This window comes from Trichechus manatus, unplaced genomic scaffold (genome assembly GCF_000243295.1).
Source record: "Trichechus manatus latirostris isolate Lorelei unplaced genomic scaffold, TriManLat1.0 scaffold00149, whole genome shotgun sequence".
Lineage (NCBI taxonomy): Eukaryota > Metazoa > Chordata > Mammalia > Sirenia > Trichechidae > Trichechus > Trichechus manatus.
This window is the reverse complement of record NW_004444085.1, coordinates 4834911-4857700: the sequence shown is the minus strand read 5'-3', so window position 1 is coordinate 4857700 and position 22790 is coordinate 4834911. Positions and strand designations below refer to the sequence as shown.

The 22790-nt window shown below is 38.2% G+C and overlaps 1 protein-coding gene across 3 annotated transcripts in view; it reads right to left on the bottom strand.

Annotated features, from left to right (window-relative positions):
* The window catches only part of DIP2C (disco interacting protein 2 homolog C), a 372164-nt gene that overhangs the window by 151521 nt on the left and 197853 nt on the right, over nucleotides 1–22790 (bottom strand). For all 3 annotated transcript variants that reach the window (XM_023740166.1, XM_023740165.1, XM_004385883.3), the window contains 5 exons: nucleotides 18366–18574; nucleotides 17215–17329; nucleotides 16451–16652; nucleotides 10122–10231; nucleotides 8595–8675 (listed from right to left, as the gene is read on the bottom strand). In XM_023740166.1, the coding sequence (XP_023595934.1) occupies nucleotides 8595–8675; nucleotides 10122–10231; nucleotides 16451–16652; nucleotides 17215–17329; nucleotides 18366–18574 (717 nt within the window). The remainder of the gene's footprint in view (nucleotides 1–8594; nucleotides 8676–10121; nucleotides 10232–16450; nucleotides 16653–17214; nucleotides 17330–18365; nucleotides 18575–22790) is intronic.

The following is a 22790-nucleotide window of genomic DNA, read 5'->3' as shown; positions in this document are numbered from 1 at the left end:
TGGTAGAAGTGGGCATCCTTGTCTTGTTCTGATTGTAGATGGAAAGGTTTCAGTTTTTCAAAAATGTTTTTTATCATATTGAGAATTTTCCCTTCTTTTCCTAGTTTGCTGAGTGTTTTTATCATAATAGTTTTAGATTTTTTTCAAACTTCTTTTCTGTATCAATTGAAATGATCATGTAGTTCTTTTCCTTTATTCTATTATTGTAGAGTATTGCATTGTTTTTCTCATGCTGAACCACCTTTGCAATCCTGGGGTAAATTCCACTTGGTCATGGTGTAAAACCCTTTTAATATACTCTTGTATTCAGTTTCCTAGTATTCTGTTGAGGATTTCTGCATCTATATTCATAACGGATATTGGTCTGTAGTTTTCTTTCCTTTCGGTATCTTTGTCTGCCTTTGCTATCAGGGTAATGCTGGCCTCACAGAATGTGTTCAAAAGTATTCCCTCCTCTTCTTTTTTGGAAGAGTTAAAAGAATTGGTGTTAATTCTTCTTTAAATGTTTGATAGAATTTGGCAGTGAAGTTATCTGGTCCTGGACTTTTCTTTGTTGGGAGGTTTCTGATTGTAGACATTCCATCTCTTCCCTTGTTATTGGTGTTGAGATTTTCTATTTCTTCTTGAGTCAGTTTAGGTAGGTAGTGTGTTTCTAGGAATTTGTCTATTCCAGTTATGTTACTTAATTTGTTGGTGTACAACTGTTCAGAGTATTATCTTTTTATTTCTGCAGGGTTGGTAGTAATCTCCCCACTTTCATTTCTGATTTTAGTTACTTAAATCTTCTTTTTTTCCTTTTAAGTCTAGCTAAAGATTTGTCGATTTTATTGATCATTACAAAGAATCACCTTCCAGTTCTTTCTCTCTCTGTTTTTCTACTGTCTATTTCAATTATTTATGCTCTGATCTTTATTATTTCCTTCATTCTGATAGCTTAGGTCTTATTTTGCTCTTAAGTTAGGTTACTGACATATTTCTTCTTTTTTTAAGGTAGGCAATTATAGTTACAAATTTCCCTCTGAGCACTGCCTTCACAGTATCCCATAAGCTTTGCAATGTTGTGCTTTCATTTTAATTTTTCTCTAAGTAATTTCTAATTTTCCTTGTGATTTCTTCTTTGACCTATTGGTTGTTTAATAATACGTTGTTTAATTCTCACATATCTGTGAAATTTCCAGTTTTCCTTCTGTTCTTCATTTCTAGTTTCATTCCACTGTGGTCAGGAAAGATACTCTGTATGATTTCAGTCTTTTTAAATTTACTCATACTTTTTTTGTGAGCTAACATGCGGTCTATGCTGGAGAATGATCCATGTTACTCAAGAAGAATGTGTATTATGCTGCTGTTCAGTGGAATGCTCTAGGTAGGTCTGTTAGGTCTAATTGGTTCATAGTGTTGTTCAAGTGCTCTACTTCCTTATTGATCTTTTGTCTAGATGTTCTGTCCAATATTGAAAATGGTATATTGAAGTCTCTAACTATTACTGTAGAACTGTCAACTTCCTACCATCAAGTCTGTCAATGTTTGCTTTATACATCTTGAGCCTCTGTTATTAGGTGCATGTTGTTCTTGTCGTTGTGTGCCATCAAGTTAATTCTGACTCATACTGACCTTATAATACAAAATGGAGCTGCCCCACAGGGTTTCCTAGGCTGTAATCCTCATGGGAGCAGATTGCCAGGTCCTTTCTCCCACGGAGTGGCTGGTGGTTCGAACCACCAACCTTTTGGTTATATATTTATAACTGTTTTCTCTTCTTGATGAATGGAACCTTTTATCATTATAAAACGTCCTTCTTTGTGTCTTCTAACAGGTTTTGACTAAAAGCATATTTTGTCTGATATTAACATGGCCACCCAACTCTCCTCTGGCTACTATATGCATGGAATATTTTTTCCATTCTTTTATTTTCAATTCACCAGTGTATCTGGATTTAAGTGCGTCTCTTGTAAACAGTATATAGTTGGATTATGTTCTTATCTATTCTGCTGATCTCTGCCTTTTAATTGGAGAGCTTAATCTATTTAAATATAAATTAATAACTGATAAAGAAGGACTTGCTTCTGCCATTTTGTTTGTTTTCTATGTGTGTGATAGCTTTTTTGTCTCTCATTTCTTCCAGTACTGACTACTTTTGTGTTTAGCTGACTTTTTATAGTGAACCATTTTGATTCCCTTCTCATTTTCTTTTGTGTACACATTTTAGATATTTTCTTTGTGTATATCAAGGGGATTACATTTATCATCACAAATTATTAACAGTCTAGTTTAAATTAATACCAATTTAAGATAAATAACATACAAAAACTCTGTTCCTACACCATTCCTCCTTTGTGTCACTGTTGTCACAAGTAACATTTATACATTGTGTACCCAGTAGCATAAATTTATAATTATTTCTTATGCATTTATCCTTTAAATTATGTAGGGCATAACAAGGAGAGCTATAACACAAAAATACCATAAAATTGTCCTTTATATTTATCCACGAAATTATCTTTACTGGAGATCTATTTAAATTCATACAGCTTCAAATTACTGTTTATTTCTCCCTTCTTTTTAACCTGAAGGACTCCCTGCAGCATTTTTTGTTGGGCAAGTCTTACACTAACAAATTCCCTCAGCTTTTGCTTATCTGGGAATGTCTTAATTTTGCCCTTGTTTTTGAAGGAAAGTTTTGCTGAATATAGAATTATTGGTTGGCATTTTTTTTTTCCTATCACTTTAAACATGTCATCCCCCTGACTTCTGGCTTCTGTAGTTTCTGAGGAGAAATCAGCACTTAGTCTTTTTGAGGATCTCTTGTTTGTGACAATTTGCTTCTTTCTTGCTACTTTCAAGGTTCTCTTTTTATCTTTGGTTTTTGAGAGCTTGATGATAATGCATCTTGGTGTGGATCTCTTTGGGTTGAGCCTACTTGAAGTTCATTGTGCTTCTTGGATGTGTAGATTCATGTCTTTCATCAAATTTGGGGCATTTTCTGTCAATATTTCTTCAAATACTCTTTCTCCCCTGCGGTATGATTAATTACTTTTGTGTGTGGCCTTTCTAGCCATGGTCTTGTAACTCCCACCCAGGTGACTGGGCAGGACTCTGTGATAGGGTAACTGTGGCCTACCAAGGGGATTGGTCAGTTTTGCCTTAAATGAGAGCCAATTCCAGATCAGAAAAGAAAAGCTCACCACCACCAAGGAAGGAGAGGCATGGAAGCAGAGACCTGGCAGCAGGAGACGGTGCAGTGGGCTTCCCAGCCCATGGAGAGAGAAAGCTGAGTGCCTTTAGGCAGAGGCTTAGGGCCAGGGAGAGGTGTGCCGCGAGCACGGCTGGGAAGAGGCTACCCGGATGGAAGAACTGTATCCTGAACCTGAACTGTAACTTGTTGTTGTTGTTAGGTGCCATTGAATTGATTCTGACTCACAGCGACCCTATGTACAACAGAACAAAACACTGACTGTTCTTGCGCCATCCTCACAATTGGTGTTATGCTTCAGTCCACTGTTGCAGCCACTGTGTCAATCCATCTCATTGAAGGACTTTCTCTTTTTTGCTGACCCTCTACTTTTATCAAGCATTATGCCCTTCTCCAGGGACTGATCCCTCCTGACAACATGTCCAACGTATGTAAGACGTAGTCTTGTCATCCTTGCTTCTAAGGAGGATTCTGATTATACTTCTTCCAAGACAGATTTGTTTGTTCTTTTGGCAGTCCATGGTATATTCAATAATCTTCAACAACACAATTCAAAGGCGTCAATTCTTTTTCAGTCTTCCTTATTCATTGTCTAGCTTTCACACTGAAAACTTCATGGCTTGGGTCAGGCACACCTTAATCTTCAAGGCGACTTCTTTGCTTTTCAACGATTTAAAGGGGACTTTTGCAGCAGATCTGCCCAATGCAATGCATCTTTTGATTTCTTGACTGCTGCTTCCATGTGTTGATTGTGGATCCAAGTAAAATGAAATCCTTGACAACTTCACTCTTTTCTCCATTTATCATGATGTTGCTTATTGGTCGAGTTGTGAGGATTTTTGTTTTCTTTAAGTTGAGGTGTAAGCCATACTGAAGGCTGTGGTCTTTGATCTTCATCAGTAAGCGTTTCAAGTCCTCTTCACTTTCAGCAAGCAAGGTTGTTAATGAGTCTTCTTCCAATCCTGATGCCCCTTTCTTCTTCATATAGTTCAGTTTCGCAGATTATTTGCTCAGCATACAGATTGAATAAGCATGGTGAAAGGATACAACCCTGATGGCACACCTTTCCTGACTTTAAACCATACAGTATTCCCTTGTTCTGTTCAAACAACTGCCTCTTGATCTACGTACAGTTTTCTCATGAGTACACTTAAGTGTTCTGGAATTCCCATTCTTCTCAATGTTATTCACGATTTGTTATGATCCACAGAGTCAAATGCCTTTGCATAGCTGATAAAACACAAGTAAACATCTTTCTGGTATTCTCTGCTTTCAGCCAGGATCCATCTGACAGCTTGATATCCCCGGTTTAGTGTCCTCTTCTGAATCCAGCTTGAATTTCTGGCAGTTCCCTGTCGATATACTGCTGCAGCTGCTTTTGAATGATCTTCGGCAAAACTTTACTTGTGTGTGATATTAATGATATCTGTAACCTGTTACTTCCCTAATAAACCCCATAATTGTGAGTATAGTCTGTGAGTTCTATGTGGCCATTGCAATGAATTATCGAACCCAGCAGAGAAGTAGAGAGTGCTGTGCAAGGGATGACTGCTGTCAGAATTAGTAAAGATGGTGGAGAGAGGAGGCTTGTCTGGCCTCTACTTCATGGGAGTCAGCCTTGCACTGTTGGCTCTCCTTCCCCCTAGTGGAGTTGGGGGAGGTCAGACACTGCCCCCATGCTGTTTTTACACCCTGCCTTTCTCTCTCACTGTTTCCATAATCCATATATAGTCCGCTTAGGAAAAAAAAAAAAAAAAAAGACCTGTTGCTGTCTAGTCGATTCCGACTCATAGCAACCCTATAGGACAGAGTAGAACTGCCCCATAGAGTTTCCAAGGAGTGGCTGGTGGATTTGAACTGCCGACCTTTTGGTTAGCAGCTGTAGCTCATCGAAGCTCTTAACCACTGTACCACCAGGGCTCTATGGTCCACTTAGTGTCCTGTAAATCCCTTAGGATCTGTTTCTTTTCTTCATTCTTTTTCTCTTTGGCTCTCAGACTTGATAATCTCAAATGTCTTATCTTCCAGTTTGCTGATACTTTCTTCTGCAAGCTCACATCTGCTTTTGAATCCTTTCAGTGAATTTTTCATTTCGGTTACTTCACTTTTTAGTGCCAGTATTTCTGTTTGGTTTCTTTTTAAAATTTCTACTTCTTCACTGATATTCTTGTTTTGTTCCTTTATCATTTTCCTGATTTCCTATAGTTCTTTGAGCAAATTTAACATTGTTGTTTTAAAGTCCATGTCTAGTAAGTCCATTATTTGGACTTCCATAGGAGTGGTTTCTGTCATCTTATTTTGTTCTTTTAAGTGGGCCATCCTTTCCTGTTTCTTTTATGTCTTGTGATAATTTTGTTGGTGTTGTTGTTGAAACAGGATATTTGAATATTATAATGTGGTAACTCTAGAAATCACAGTCTTGCTCTTCCCCAGTTTGCTTTTTTTTTTTTTTTAGTTGTTATTGTTGTCTTTTTAAAACTGTTGGAGACTGGAATTTGAGAGTATCCAAGCTCTTATGAGGAGGGGGTCTGAGCTCTTATCACCACCTGGACTCAACATTTGGACTGTCCTCTCCAGTTCCAGTGCTGTCCCTGTTGCCCAAACACAGCTGTGACCACATATTTGCATATACTTGTCTTGGCTCTTAATGATCTTGGGTAAACTTGTCTTTTTCTGGCATTCCAGGATATGGAGGCCCTCACCATGCTCTTCAGCTACTCACGGCCTCTGCAGCAAACTGAACCACTCAAGTTGTTTCAGTAGATAAACCATTATTTAGAGCATGAAGTCCATTTTCCATGCCAAAAGAAGTCTGAGAAATACCTTAAACCATATCTATAGTGTTTTCACATAGCACGTGACATTTGATATAATTAAGAAAAGCAGCTAACTGAATGAAATGTTGCCCAGTCCCAAATCATCTTCATGATTGCTGGTATGTCTGAGTCCGTTGTTGTAGTTACTGTGCCAACCCAACTCACTGAGTGTCTCCCTTGCCCTCACTGGCCCTCCATTTCACCAAACATGATGTCCTCCTTCAGCAACTGATCCCTCCTAATGACATGTTCAAAGCAAGCGAGTTGGACAAATGTTCTGTCGTGATGCACAGGTTTTTATTGGCTGATTTTCTAAAGTAGATTGCCAGTTATTTCTTCCTAGTCTATCTTAGTCTGGAAGCTCCTCTGAAACCTGTTCACTATGGGTGACCCTATTGGTATTTGGAATACCGGTGGCATAGATTCCAGCATCACAGCATGCCACACATACAACAAATAGACAGGTGGTAGCTACCATACTTTATAATAAGTCTTATTGTGTGCTAGGGTGTGAGTCCACCCACCTTCTGCTTCATCTTCACATGTGTCTTACCTGTCCTTGTATATTTCCATTTAAAATTTTAGAATCAGCTTGTCTAGTTCACAAAAAAAAGAAAGAAAAAAGTTGGGAGTTTGATTGAAATTACATTAAATCTATACATTCCTGTGAATAATTAACATCCTTATGATAATAAATATTCCTGTCTATGTTCATAAAAAAAAATGTTGGTGACTATAGTCATCCATTTGTTTAGTGACTTCCCCTATTACTGCAAAAACTACCTTCTCGTATGTGTGTGGCTACTGAAGACAGCGTTTCTTAGCTTGTGCTCAGCTAGCATTTTGATAGAGATTTACTTGAATGCCGGGGGAAAAAACAAAATAAAAAACAAAATCTCTCCCTATCTTTGCAAATTAGTTCTATACCAAGACTTTCCCTCAACACTTAGCTAGGGTTGCAATGAGCCTACAGATCAGTCAGACGTGAAAGCGTAGGGTTTTCTCAGCTAATTTCTGGGCATTCTCTTGCCCTGGGCATGTGTGTTGCTTTCTCAATTTTCCAGTATTCATGACGCTTTTGAAAGCTTTGCTATCTAAAGAAACTCTCTCCCCAGTCTCTCCTTCCAGCTTTCAGGAGCTATTATATTACTCAATTGTACTCTTTAGCTCTATATGGTTACACCCGGTCATAGACTTAGGCTCCTGACCCTCAGCGCTGCACAAGCTCCAATACAGGCCAAACCAAGATGAGCACCTTACTTCAGCCTTCAGGCATTCCCCAGACAGGTTAGTACAGACACACACAATGACTGAGGAATATCGTCTTCTCTGTTCTGTCTAGAGTCAGAGGCCAGGCTCTCTCCCTGGGAGTGTGGGCTGCTGCTTTATGATGTCTGATGTCGCTGTTGAGTCAGGCAGGGGGTGGGCACAGGAGGTAGAAAACTAAAGCTTTGCTACCATTTATATGTCACCTTTTTCTTGATTTAGCATTCGCTTAGAGGAACCCGGGTGGCGCAATGGTTAAGAGTTTGGCTGTTAACCAGAAGGTTGGCAGTTCAAGTCCACCAACCGCTCCTTGGAAATCCTACGGGGCAGTTCTATCCTGTCCTATGGAGTTGCTATGAGTCAGAATTGACTTGATGGCAATGGGTTTTGGGGTTTTTTATTTGCTGTAACCCTCTGACTGGTTTCCCGAGTTCTGCCACTGTTGATTCTGCCAGTTTCTTTTTTTTTTTCCCTTGGTGTTTTTGTGGGGAGACGGAAGCATGTAAGCTGTTTAAGCAACTATCTTGCTCTAGCTAGCCCTACATTTTAAACCACTTATCAGGCTACAGTTCCATGAGAAAAAGGAAAGTTAACAAGCATATTAAGACTTTTGTATTTAATTTTTATTGCTAGTGCTATTTGTTTGTGCATTTATGGCCTTATGCAAAGCACTGTTACAGAAAAACATTTGATGAGATTGGTTCTCTAATGTGAAATGTAAGACATAAACTTTAAATATACTTATAAAATAGAAATAATTTTCATTTCTGAATTTGTAATTAATATATAACCTCTTACTTATAAAATATTAATTTAGTAGTAACAATAAAAACATAAATACCTCATAGATCTGCAATTGTTCCTTGCTGTAGATATCATTCATCATTCTATTTTTTTGGGAAATACTACGAACAGTGTTGTTAAAATATGCACATACGTGAATGTTGTTGTTAGGGGCCATCAAGTCCATTTTCAACTCATAGTGACTCAATGTGACAGAGTAGAACTTCCCCATAGGGGTTTCTAGGCTGTACCCTTTAGAGGAGAAGACTGCCAAATCTTTTCTCCTGCAGACCCACTAGGTGGGTTCGAACCGCCAACCTTTCAACAGCAGCCAAGTGCTTAACCATTGTGCCTCCAGGGCTACTTTATAGGTATATATAAATACACAAATGATTACAGTTAAAAAAAAAAAAATCCTTTTTATCCTTAAGTGAGAAAGTCTCATTAGTCAAAATAGCAAAAAAAACAAACAAACAAACAAAAAAAAAACCACATGAGAATACAATAAGGATCATAAAATAGGATTCAGCATGTCTCACCCTACAGTTGAGCAGTGTATAGAGGACATGGTCGGGAGTGGTCTGAGCTCTCCACTGCAAAACTTCTGAGAGAAACAGGAACTGAAACCAAACACAGTTATTAGGTTCAAATTACTGTAGTTTGGACTGGTATAATCTCAATATTTATGTCAGCATTGTCTGTCTGCATGCTTTATAAGTGCCTAAAAATGGTATGTCTCTCCACCAAAACACCAGAGAAGGGAGGACACACATTCAACTAACATCCTTGACAAATATAATCAGCAGAATAAGCAAGTGCTTATAATTTTTTCCTGGAGTTTGGATTCATTACACCTGGTTTACAGACTTACAAATCAAAGGTCTGGTGGTATACTCCTGGTTAGGGAAGTTTTCTGAAAGTCTGCCCAAGGATGGGAGAACTCCATTTCCCTTATGATAGACAGGAGTAGCCAATACAGAAAACTCTTTTCTTCCGCGGCTTTCAGAAAGTACAATGTAGAATTTTGTGGGATGCAATGGGAGAATCAGTTCTACTCTGTTTTTTAAAATGGATTCTATTAAATTTGCTATGCTTCTAGAATAGTAATTCCCTAATGTCATTAAACAGTACTGTAAATTATCCAGACCATATGCAATGCATTGATTGAGCATAGAGTAAAAAGGACAGCCGATTTCTTGTCATCCCTAATACAGTGCTAGTGACACGATATAAGAAACATCCATGTGTACCATTTCATCCATTTTATTAACAGAAATATACTACGTAGGTGGGGAACATCATGATCAAGTGCACTGAATTCACATTTTACTATATGTTACCAAATTGGCAATATGTTAAATTGCTGATTTTCGTCACATTGCCAAATAGCTCTAAATATAGAATGGGACTATACCTAGGCTATGGGAAAACAGGACTGCTTTCGGTCACTCTTAGAGTTCTCAGGGCTGAATGGTAACAATGGGGACCCATAGCGACACATGACAATTTGTGTGATGTTTGTTGTGCAATGGGGTTTGAGGATTTCTCCTACTGCTTCTAAATCTGCTTTAAGGATGTCTGGCTCCCAAACCTGGGTTTTGAACTGATGTTTTCTTGTACTCCAAAGCCCAAAGACTGAAGTCTCATACCAAGGTCACTGTGAGGCAGTTTTGAGTTTCAAATCAGGGCTGGTGGGGATAATGAGAAACAAGTGACTTTGGGGAACACTAAGATAGGACAAGGATTCCCAAACATTCTATTCATTTTCTAATGCTAATAGTGGGACTATAATACGACGTACCCATTTGTTTGTCTCTGTGACATTTTCTAAAACACTGTATACACAAATAAACATTTATCATATAAAATTACTAGGTATATCTCTTCCTGGATCAAGAGATTAGGTAGGAAGAGAAAATGATCAAAGGCTCAAGAGAACAATAGTATATAGTAAATTGGCAGAGTTAGAAAAATAAGGGAGAAGAGTCACATGTGTAACACAGCATTCTAGCTAGACAGCAGTCAAGAGGGACACGATATTGAGGTGTACGATCTCAGCTGCTTACCTTCCGGGCCTGGTCATTGTCTTCTATCTGACCAAGGTCTCTGCCGCTAGCCTGGGCAATCCTCTTTCCAGAGACGAGGTTGCCCACCATCACAGAGGCAGGACCAATTTCTAGGAGGAAATAGTGGCATACAAGTGATGAAAATATAAAGCTAACTACCTTAAAACAGAACTTCCCACCTTGGTAAAGTGTGTACTCTTGGCAAATCCTTTGAAAGATATGACTTCAAATAAATCTTATTAGAACAGGGTTGTAAAGAAATTGCTAAAATGATAATGATGGCTAACAAAGACAAGCCTTGACTAAGGGCTACATGTTGTTGCTGGGTGCTGTCTGGTGGCGACCCCATGTGAGAGTAGAACTGTCCCATAGGGATTTCTTGGCTGCAGACTTATGGAAGCAGATCACCAGGTCTTTCTCCCATGGAGCTACTGGGTGGGTTTGAATGTCCAACCTCTGGTTAGCAGCCAAGTACTTAACCATTTGCACTACCAGGACTCCTTAAGAGCTATATAGAAACAATATTTTCATCACATGCCAAATTCCCCTATTATTCTTCCTAGGCCCATTGCCTTCATTTCCCAGTTAGTGTGAACTCAGGGGATGCTAACATGTTTTCACATTAGTGATTATAAAATATAATAATACAAAAAAGCTATTAAAAGTTAGATGTGTTTCACTGCTATGTAAAGACTTCTGGATTATATGTGCTCTTTTTCCCTGGTGTTAGTATACATCACTGAGAGTTGACCATAAACAAAACATTGTACTTTTTTTTATAAATACCTCAAGATAAATTCAGGGAGCAATACTGTTGGTGGGATACGACATAGATGTACTTGTCTATATATTCCATTGACTGAAAAGGTTTTAGGTATTCTGCCAGGCCCAGAGCAAAGGTAAAAGAATAGACCAAAAGCTACTGTAAAATTGAAGTTATTTTTTACTCCACTGTTGTTCACTTGATTCCCAAATCTCTTTTCCCAGTTTGCTGAAACATTTTGAAAGAGAAAGGCAGGTAGAATATTTTGAGAGGTTTTTTTTTTTTCCTATGAAAGAAAGAAGTTTCTTAAAGAACTACAGAAATGTTTTCAAAATCTCTGGCTGCAAAAAACACGAGGTACCCTCCTGCTTCCTCAAAATAGCATTACTGATAAACCAAGATACACACAGTTAATAGGAAAAAGATAGAAGTTCCAGGAGATATGTGAGTATGTGAGAACATGTGAGAGAGAGAGAGAGAGAGAGAGAGTGTGTGTGTGTGTGTGTGTGTGTGACACAGAGAGAGACAGAGATAGAGACAAGGAGAGGAAGAGAGAGAGAGAGTAAAAGAATGATTATCAAAATAATTGCAATATGAAATAACACAGATAATGCTACCAATTTTTGTTTAATCCTTGGTTCAGTAAAACACAAGTTAAAGATGACAACAATCAAGTCAAATTCTTATTAAACTTTTGATGAAGGTCAAGTTACATGTTTATCAATCAGGACATATGATGCATTACCCATTATATATAAAAAGCTGTATGTCTGTAGTTAAGCAAATTGATCATGTAGCATATCATAAACAGACAAAGGTTTTTAAGGTACAGGTTTAGGAGTGTGGTGGCATAGAACAAGGCTTATAATGTGTACAGTTAACCATGACAACCATCCTAACAATCATCTTGGGCTCCCAGTACAAACTTAATGAAATGACCATGCATAGTACAAGGTAACTGAGTGTCTATCAACCTTTAGTAGACTGTCAAACTGAAAATAGGGCCACCCATTCTTCTCTACAGATACACTGCTGTCCACACTGAATTTGGTTTGCCATGAAATATTCAAATTCTCACGGCTACACAGAGGAATGCACAGTGCTTCAAGATAGGACAGGAACTTTGGATTGGAGTAGCTAATGACACATTTCTGGGCCTTTTGGTGTCTTTGGTTTCAGGCAATTTAAACCTTGATGATGGTTTCTGTGTAATCATAAGACTATACTAAATGTTCTCAGCTAAATCACTTTAAATTGTATATTCTTTTTTTATGTTTGGTAGCTGTGAGCAAACTATGTTTGCTTACTTCTTAATAAAATGACTGCAAAAGAGGAATAGTCTTCCATATTTAACAAAACAAAAAAGGAAATTTGGTAACAGAATACCTGCTGAAGTGAATGGGGGTGCCACTGTGTAAGAGCATGTATGAGTTAATTGCTTTTGCATGGATAATACCCTTGTATCATTAATCTTAGCTTATTAATTATTAGCTTTCTATCTTTAATATCTGTTGATAAAATATCTTAACATTCTCCTTGGTGATCTAGGGCTGGCTGGGCAAAATGCTTGTTTTAAGAAGCCTTCTTGGAAACTAGCCTAAATTTCTTTGAAGTCTTATCAATAATACATTCAAGAATTCAAACTAGGGTAGGGAAAACAATATTTTCAGAGGATATGAGGCTTTCACTGTGCCTCATTTTGTGCCTCTCTGCCACTGGGTCAAGTCTTCCTTTACTAAACGTTTACTTCTGCTTACGTTATCTGAATGCAGGGTTTGGGACCTTGAGTGCCTTGCTCTTCACCTAGGCTTATGAACTTATTTTTTCCAACTGTTGCTAGGAAACAGGAGACCTTCTTGCTGCACCTTGTTTTTAAAATCTGTCTTTAACCAAGACCTGATGATTTCTCTCCCTATTTAAAGTGAGGTGGGCATGTAGAAACACTCCCATAGGGTGTCACCTCTCTTACAATGTGAAAAATATAAAATGGAGATATACCCCAAAACATATGTATTTGAAGTTCACATTTACTCTTTCTCTTCCTACATTTCCCTTACAGATTTACAAATCCTTAAGTCAGCAAATTTACTGCTAGTATTACTGAACTCTCACCATACCATTCCTGACAAATTAATGCAGGGGACACAGGCAGAAATTTTACTTAAAAGACAGTAGCAAGATATGTAATCCTGAACTAGGGGCAATATTTCTCTTCTCTGCGACACTGCAGTTCTCTGAGGCCTAGTCCTCACACTGGCATGGTGGGATTCTTCTCCAGCTATTCTGATAAAATACATGCCAGGGAATTTTAAAGCTGTGAAGTTATGCCTATTTTTATAATACTGACAATATTGTTACCAGACCAACTGATGGGTTCAGCATTTTTGTGCTCAATTAAGTTATTCTCATAGTAACTCTGTTGCTAGCTAAATGAATACTAATTCACCAAGTACAAATTTACTTAGGTTTTCCACAAAATATCTAAATTTTAGGGGGTCTGTTTCAAGCATTTAACAACACAGTTACACATAAATGGCCACAAAAAATGTTTGTGTTGGTTGCCAATAATGGATACTTGTTCAGAGTCATAAATGTTAATTCCAAAGGGGCCTTAGAAATCATCCAGTACAATTCCCTCATTTGCATCTATGGAAACTGAGGCCTAGAGAAAATATGATTTACCTAATGTTACATTCCAGGTTATTAGCAGAGTTAGGAACATCTGCTGGTACTCGAGGAGCCCTGGTGGCCCAGTGATTAAGAGCTTGGCTGCTAACCAGAAGGTCAGCAGTTCGAATCCACCAGCCACTCCTTAGAAACCCTATGGGGCAGTTCTACTCTTCTACTCTGTCCTATAGGGTCGCTATAAGTCAGAACTGACTCAATGGCAACGGGATTGGTTTAGTTTGGTTTGGTCACTGGTACTTCATACAAGGCCTTTTTCTATTTCACCACAGCTGCCATTTAATATTTATTGGAAAACAGTTTTTTGAAGATATAGAATTGCATGACTTCTCAATATTTATCAAAAACAGATGAACATCAAATACCTTACAGACAGGACATCTTTTTTAAAAATTTTGTTGTTCTTTAAAGTTACCAATCACATAAAATTTCATTTACTACATTATTGTATTAGAGTAGAAAGGTACCATATCTCTGGGATAATCCTTTCAGCACTCAACTTCTGATAAAGAAGACTGCTTAAGCCCCCACCAGCTCAGCTCTCCAGCGCGGAATGAGTGGCATTCACTTTTTTACTTAGCTAGGGTTTTCTTTCATTGGGTGTCTTGACATTTGACAGTTTAACTGAGCCTTGTAGCTATGGAACCATATCACATATCTGCAAATGATTCTACCTACCATAAACACTCTGTCCTGAATCCTGCCTGTACAAACTATCGAACTATCGGGAATTCAAATTCGTTCCTTTATACCTGGAACCACTGGTTGCCTGGGTCACTGGGTCGAGTGTCCACGATAATGAATTGATTCAAGTAGAGGAGAGAGAACTGCTGTGCATGATCCAATCACTTTTCACTTTACACTCAGGATACCCTGGTGAGTCCCTCAACTACTATAAATTGTAATATTGCAGAAACAAATATGCCTGAATAGAGGAATTGCTGTTGTAGCATTCCTAATGTGGTTTATGTTCTCAGATAATACGGACAAAGAGGTGATTTTTCATCCTTTTATTATACTCACTGCAGTGTTATGCTGTGTTTTTCCAGTGGCTCACTAACTAAAGCCATTGTACCCACACAATTTATAGAAGTAGATCCTTCACTCCTATCCTACTCTATATTGTACTACAGCAATCACATAAGCCAGGGATTGACAGAAGAAAATAAAGGTAAGAGGAAAGAAGAAATGGAAGAAGGATACTAGCTAAGAACATCTAGAATATAGGAAAATAATTTTTTAAAAACAGAAATAGCTCAGAAATGAAAAAGCAGTGATACACACAAATCTAATTTGCCTAGAAGGTCGAAAACATGATGACTTTACTATGTTCTTTAAGAGAGAAGAAAATACTCATATGTATGTTACATTCTGACTAATATACAAAAAAATCTTTGAGTTGTATAGAGGTAAAAAGCAAAGGATTTAGAGTCAGAAGATCTGAATTCAAGTTCTCTCTCCCTGCTATGAAGTAGCTATGCATACTCAGGACGATCACATTTCTCCTCCAAGCATCAGCTTCCTCACCTTTAAAATGGGAGTAATTTCCTCATTCTAGTTCATCTACAGGGCTGCTTACTGGGGAGGCTTTGGGCAGAGCCCATGAAATCTCAGGACCTGCCACACACAGAAAGTGGCCAAACTGGATTTTTTTCAGATCGGTTAGTATGTTTACTGTGAAGTGTACGTCACTCACCTATAAGCCCGGGATACGAAATGCCAACAACCTCAGGGTCTGGTATAAAACTCCGCCTTATAATGTCATTCGTTATCAGATGGTAGCAAACTGATCCCAGCTAGGTTTAAAAAACTGGGGTTTGGGGTAAGATCAACATAGTAGAGGTTAAGGGCACAGACTTAACCACTTAAGGAGCCGATATCCTGGGTCAGAATTCTGTTTCTAGCACATTCTAGCTGTGTCACCTTAAATAAATGACTTAACCTGTCTGTGGCTCACTTTCTTATTTGTAAAATGAGGATCCTATGTCATTAGGACTACTCTGTGTCACATAACTGTCAGAAGGATTAAACGAATTAATACCTATGAAGTGCTTAAAACACTGGCTAGTCTGTAGTATGCACTAATGTCATTATTATTATCATCTTAGCCTGAGCTTTTGTTTGGGGTGTTACAAGGTCTTTTGTACATCTCAGCCCTGAAGGCTCTAGGACCCCCCTTTACTATATTGAAGAGTTTCTTCCTCATGATCCAGTATATTCTTGCTATAATTTCCCTTTCATTGATACTCTGTGTAACCTTAAAGAGCATGCTTGACCTAGTTGCCATGAGATTCAAGTCAGATGATAGAAATAACGTGTTCCCCAAACTGTGAGGCACTAGACAAACGTTCACTATTATAACAACTTCAAAAACAACACCATCTTCCATTTGTACAATTCTTCATATATTTCAAAGAACTTCCATATACGTTATCTGCTTTGATTCCTGACAGCCACATGAAATATGTAAGGAAGGATTATTCTCATTTTGTATGTGAGGAAACTATGACACCGAGAGGTTTTGTTCTTTGCCAAAGGTCACACAGTCAGCGACTGTATAAAAATTTAGTCTAGATGGCTTAACTCTGAGTCAAGCATTTGATATCACACCGAGAAGACCGAGGCTCAAGAAAGTGACAACTCTTTCAACTCAAATGTTCACCGTACTCCTTGCCGTGAGAGGACTTTATCTCCTTGGGTAGAAAAACACGGTTTCTAATGGTAGCTTTACTTATGTGTGGTGTGTAGATAACGTAAATAGCATGGAGGCAGAAAAAGGCTGAGAACCACTAATATTCTTAGCAATGTGATACTGATGAACTGTAATTCTAGATGGCCAATTCAAGATCGTACACAAAATTATCACAGTGTTTAAACATACCTGGCTGCTTCTGTCTAGGTTTAGGTAAGTTTGTGACACAAGTATGTGGACACATCAAGACATTGCAGGGGTGGAGTGAACCTTCCAGGAAAAGCTGTTTCGTTTCTGACAAATGTATTCCACCAAGGGGGGTTTTGGGAAGGGTGTTTGCTGGAACCAATGCCAGGCAATAAACTCCAACTTGATGTATACTATCAATGGCCTAGAAAATTCAAAAAAATATAATCATGTTATAATAGACATTATAACATAAACATTCACTAAATGTTTATACTGTGCAAAGTATTATCTACAAAATGTAAAAATATGTGCGGCATCCATGGTGTTCCCAGTGTAAAACTGTCAGAGTAAGAGAATGCATTGTCTTACATAAAGTGAGGTCAGTAATAATAACTTAAAACTGAATAATTTACCTAGCACTTGTGGAATATCATAAACAATAAAAAAGAAATTTTGGAGAAAAGAGAATACATTCTCAAGATCGTAACAAAAAACTTTTGCTTGTGACCTTTCTAACACAAATGGTAGGAACCAGTGTTGCAAGCTCCTGTTCCTCAACCTTGATCTGTTTAGCTAGTTTCCTGGAACACAAAATAAAAGTTTCACACTTGATGTAATTTCTGATCAGATGGTATGAAAATAAAAGGAATACCATGTGGACAAAACTGTAGTTGATAAAGGTCAGGCAATAATTGTAGCAGATGAATGAGGGAAGCTGAAAATAAGAAAGAGGAAGAAAAGCTTCAGAGGCAAGAAAAGATCACCTGTAGAACTCTGCTCATCCACTGAAAGCTGTCTTCCTCCGTGGAGTCTGGTCTCTGCTCTGCAACAATGACTATCCTCTCATCATGAAGGACAGTCACTGAGAACACAGCTATTCTGTAGAAACAGATGAGGAGAGCATCAAGTGAGCATACACTGCAGATGGCAGTCATACAGATGTATTTCTACAATACAGAATTCTCATAACCATTATTAAGTACATAGCTCAGAAGATGAAAGCTCCAACTACCACATCAAAAAGGCAAATTGCAATTTCAAACTCCCACACACTTATTAATGTAAGAATAGCTTTGGGGAGGTGGTGGGGAAGGAGAAGCCTAAAGATGTTGCAAAGGCAAAATCAGCCCATATTTTACTCTCAGGCTGCCTACAGTAGTCCATAAGTTTTGGTGACAAGTTTTATACCCTTGGTACAGACAGAAAGAGTTAGTATCTAAATATCAGAACCACTGAAAATCAGAAAATCATACAGTTTGCACTTGTGAAGTAATTATGGCAACTCAATAACTTCATTATGCCCCTTTTCACAAATAGGTTGTAGTTTTAAAAATGATTTAAAGTGGCAATGCTATGTCTAAGTTTTTACTTTCCCCTATTCCCATTACCTTAACAAACTTAAGATTTTTAAGCAGTTTATGACTTCCATTCAATGAGTAAAAAACTCAGCAGCTGTAACAATTTAACTAATATTTACTGAGCCTTATGTCACAGACAAGGTAGGAATACAATCAGGAAGAAGAAAGCCATGGAGAGCAAGTAAGTAAATGGGCATCATCTTTTCTACGTAGGTCTACAGCTCAACCTTTGGGTCTTCCGATTTGCAGTAAAATGAATATCTGGCCTTTTTTTCTTTTTTGCGGTTACTGATTAAAAACATGAATTGCTTTTTAAATTCAATTTAGAGGGGTCATTAATGATAATATATTTATGCGGCTCAAAAAATTTCTATAAAGTCATGTATATTTAGAACTATATGGAATCTCAAAGATCATTGAGTCCAACTGCTTCGTTTTATGTAAGAGGAAATTGAGTCACGTAAGTTTGAGGGATTTATTTAAGATTTAAATTCATAATTATATAAAAAAGTATCATCTATTAAAAAAATGTATACTTAGAGACAAATGAGACTGACCTTCCTCTGTAGACAAATTTCATTGGTTCCACTGCCAGTGCTGTTGCCACAATGTCATCGGCATTGTGTCTTCGTCCACTGACCACCATCAAACCATCCATTTTACCCACCACAAAGACAAGTCCTCCAGGACCAATAAATCCAAGCAAGCCTGTCCTTATAAAAGGGTATTCACTGATCGGAGCCCCTGAACTTGTCATAGGAAATACCTACGAGGAAAACATACAAACCTTTAAGTTAGGATAACCCTTCCTCTCATCATTGCTGGTATTAGTCAGAAAACACAGTGTTTGACTTCTGTCAAATAAAATTATTTAAAAAATTAGTTCATAAGAACAAGGTATAAGAACTCGCAAAAAAAATCCATTAAAGATACACCTTTGAGAATCTATGTTTTTGCCTCCCAAGGACTGACTATATTGCCTTAAAAAAAAAAAAAAAAAGGCATTTAGTCTTTTTCCACACCTTACATGACCTAGTAGTGTGACACAGTCTTCAATAATATCAGAGAATAATAGAATGGATATTAAAAGGACTCTAGTTCACAGTTCCATCCAATAAAAAAGAAAAAAACAAAAAAACAAAAAAAAACTCCTCTACAGCATTCCTGTTTAGCTCTGTCTGAAAACCTTCAGAAATAAGGAGTTGGGCTACTCTCTGTTGGTTCTGGGAATTCAAAAAATAACTGAGTTGTAGGCTTTTTTTTAAAAGTTGGGTAAGCAGAAATTCCTATCTGTTCAGGAAGGAGGCCCACCTCCATCAGACTGACACCTGTCAAAGAATTGCTTTAAATGTGAGGAGCTCAGGCTGGAGCTCAGTTAACTCCTCCTATCATAACCCATCTGACAAACATTTCAAACAGGAAAAAGTTCCTGGTGAAACGTTTTGTTTTTAGAATATGTAATCAAAATGCTCTTAACTGGGAAGAATGGTTTCCCTACAAACCCCTCATTACAAACCCTAAATCACATAAAGTTTTCTCCAAACCAAATTTCAAAAAATTAGTTTAAGTTAGATGTATCATAGAATTCTGTAGAAAACCCTGGTTCTGGTAAGATCTTTTGCTGCCAGAACTATTGAACACTTTGATTGTGGGTTCCATTTCTTTCCTTCTAAGAAGATTCAAAGTATAATTTACCCCAGTTAGGAAAACAACAGCCCTTCGCTCCCTCATAACCACAGTCCTGGCAATTGGTTGGCCCTTAAAACTTGACGTCATCAGCAGCAGCAGCAACACTTTAGAACTCTCTCTTGGCTTTTCCTCTCATCAACTGCAGATGGGTTATATTTTACACGTATAGTAGCACATTTCAGGCATAGCTACTCTCCAGTTAATATCCCGTGATGAATATCAGGACAAGCATGGCCATGTTTTCAAACTCCTATTTTAAATTTTAACTTATCTTTTCATAATTTGGCAGTACTCTTGGATGAACTAAATGCAATTCTCTACAATATGAAGCAAGAGGATAGGTTTCTACCTGAATGCTAACATGATTTTATCATAAAGTAGGAATGTCATCAATAGATTTTAAACTACTGCAAAAATGAATGTTCAATGATAACTACTCTGAAACTAACACTTTTGGCAGATATTTCCCCAAATCAAATTATTCTATATTAAAATATTATGAAAACAATTCAGTTTTCTATACGTAACTTGTATTGTAAATTCATTCTGATGGGTGTACTTAAAACCAGGCTTTTCAGAATGAAATAACCTACCAAGACTGCTACTGAGCTTTTCTACAGCCATGATACCAGACCTGGTGGAATTCATTTCTGTCATGTTTTATGATGTGACAGTATAAAATGGTCAGTTATTCATATGCTGGTCCAGAGATGAGGAAAATTCTAATTTTTCGTGAGATCCATCTACCTCCAAGCAGAGATAGTATCTCTTTGCTTCTACATAAGAGCACTAGGTTGAGAACTCTATTTTAATAACTACCACTAACCATTCTATATTCCATCCCTGGATGAAGCTAATCCACTATGTCGTTGTTGGGTGCCACTGAGTTGATTTCAACTCATTCTGATGCCATATGACAGAGTAAAACTGCCTCACAGGGTTTCCTAGGCTGTAATCTTTATGGGAAAAAATCACCAGGTCTTTCTCCTGAGGAGCCGTTGGACGGGTTCAAACCACTAGCCTTTGGGTTAGCAGCTGAGCACCTAACCATTTGCCCCTCCAAGGCTCCTTCAAAACACTATAAATCTGTGTAACCAAACTCATTTGTTCTTTATGGAACCATTTTCCTTCGATTGTACTTTGATGGAAATCTCTTCCTTTTTTTAAATGAAGGCTATAAGAATAGCCACATGTTATTTAGAACAAATTTAATACCTTGTCATTCTCTATGTAAGTTATTCCCAATTTACAAAAGGGTTCCATTCCAATGACTCTGTCGTAAGTCGATTCTGACATAAGTTGAATACCTCTTTTATTCTCCCATTATTATTGCCCTTTATTATCAGTATCTTTATAAATTTGATCTGTATGTATTGGCGAAAGTGTCATAACAGTGAAGTCGGGGTCGCAGTGGACTGTCAGGCGCACGCACAGTTCAACTGCCATATGTCTTAGAGTTGAACATTGCCCAGCTTTCTATCTTTTATGACTCCCTACGCCAACAGTGACACAGATTTCATTAAACTAGGTCATAGCCTGCTATAAAGGTAGTCTTTTGATCAGTAAACCATAACATTGAACATATATGACTGAACATCTGAGAACGCTAACATCAGCAAATTACCTGCAACTCTGGATGTAGTGCACACTACCAACGATAAGATGTTGGTAGCAACAACAACAACAAAAAAGGTCATTGTAACTGGAATACATCACAAGTTGGGGACTACCTGTGTATAAAGAACCACTTAATAGATTTGTCTTTTAGAAATCAACGCTAAGAAAATTTTTGGGGCACAGATGATATGCTTCCTATTTCTCTTGATGAAACTATTCCACTTTGATCTTTCCTTTTTATCTGGCTGCCAGAAAGGTCTGCCTAAAATGGTTAATAATTTACTCTTTTTCTTGATCCTACTATTCTGCTGCTTTTAATATTTATGACTTCATTAGATGTGTCTTCTGTTGTAAGTTACTGCAATGGTTAAGATTGTGTGTCAACTTGGCTGGGCCATGATTCTCAGTGTTTTAATGTGATCACTCCCATGACTGAATATACTGTGAGTAGCCAATCAGATGAAAGGGAGTCTCCTTGGGGGTGTGGCCAGCATCTGAATATAGGCAGACATTCTGGATTTTTGCTCTCTCTGGATCCCGTGGCTGCCTCCTGTCATCTCATCTCTGGTTCTTGGGACTTGAGCTGTCAGTTACTTGCCGAACTTGGGATTCGTCGATCTTCACAGCCTACGAGCGGAGCCCTGCTCTCTGACCTGCTGATCTTGGGTTCACCAGACCCTGCAGCTACGTGAATCAGGAGAAACCTTGTGGTCTTGCCTGCCGATCTCAGAATTTGTCAACCTTCACAGCCTGTGAGCGGGAGTCCTGCTCTCCGACCTGCTGATCTTGGGCTCACCAGCTTCTGCAGCTGCGTGACTTGGAAGAGGCCTCTACCCTAATCCACAAACTTGGGACGTTCTAGCCTCTACAATCGCATGAGCTATTTCCTTGATATAAATCTCTTTCTATATGTATGTATTTATACACGTTACTGGTTTTGCTTCTCTAGAGAACTCAGCCTAAGAAACTTGGTACCGGGAGCGGTTCTAGAGAAACAAAATTCTAAGGATGAGTTTTCTAAATTGGTTCTCAAGTCTGGTTAGTCTTAAAGACATTGATGACTCTGCTTCCAGCAGTAAAGAGGTCACAGCTAGTCCATGGAGCGAGGTGGCGATACAAATATGCAAAATACCACCACCATAGATCAGGTATTGGTGAAAGGCGAGGCTCAGGTGAACACATGTGTGATATCTTTCTACAGCTTTGTCAGAATGAGAAGTATAAGGAAGCTGGTTGGTTTGTCCTACTTTTGCTAGACAAACTGGTGAAAGAAAGAGATGTGTTTAGGGCTTCAGAGTCAAAGCTCAAATGCCGCAGACCTGACCTCAAGGCTTCCACTTGTGCTTTGAAAGAAAGCCTTATTTCTTGTAGTAACAGAGCTGAAATTGCTGAAAACCAAACCCAGAGTCTTACTGTAAGAGTGGCTGAATTACAATGCCAGCTCAACTGCAAACCTCGAGAGATATCTGAAGTTAAAGTAATGGCACTGATTGGGAAGGCATGGGATCCTGAAACATGGCATGGGGACATATGGGCAGATAATCAAGAAGCTGGGGACATTGAGCCTGTAAATTCCATTGAATCACTCCTGCCAGCAGAACCAGTCCCATCTGAAGAGATTACTTCATGTTTGTCTGCTAAACCACCCTGCCCAGAAAAACCATTAGCCCCTCCAC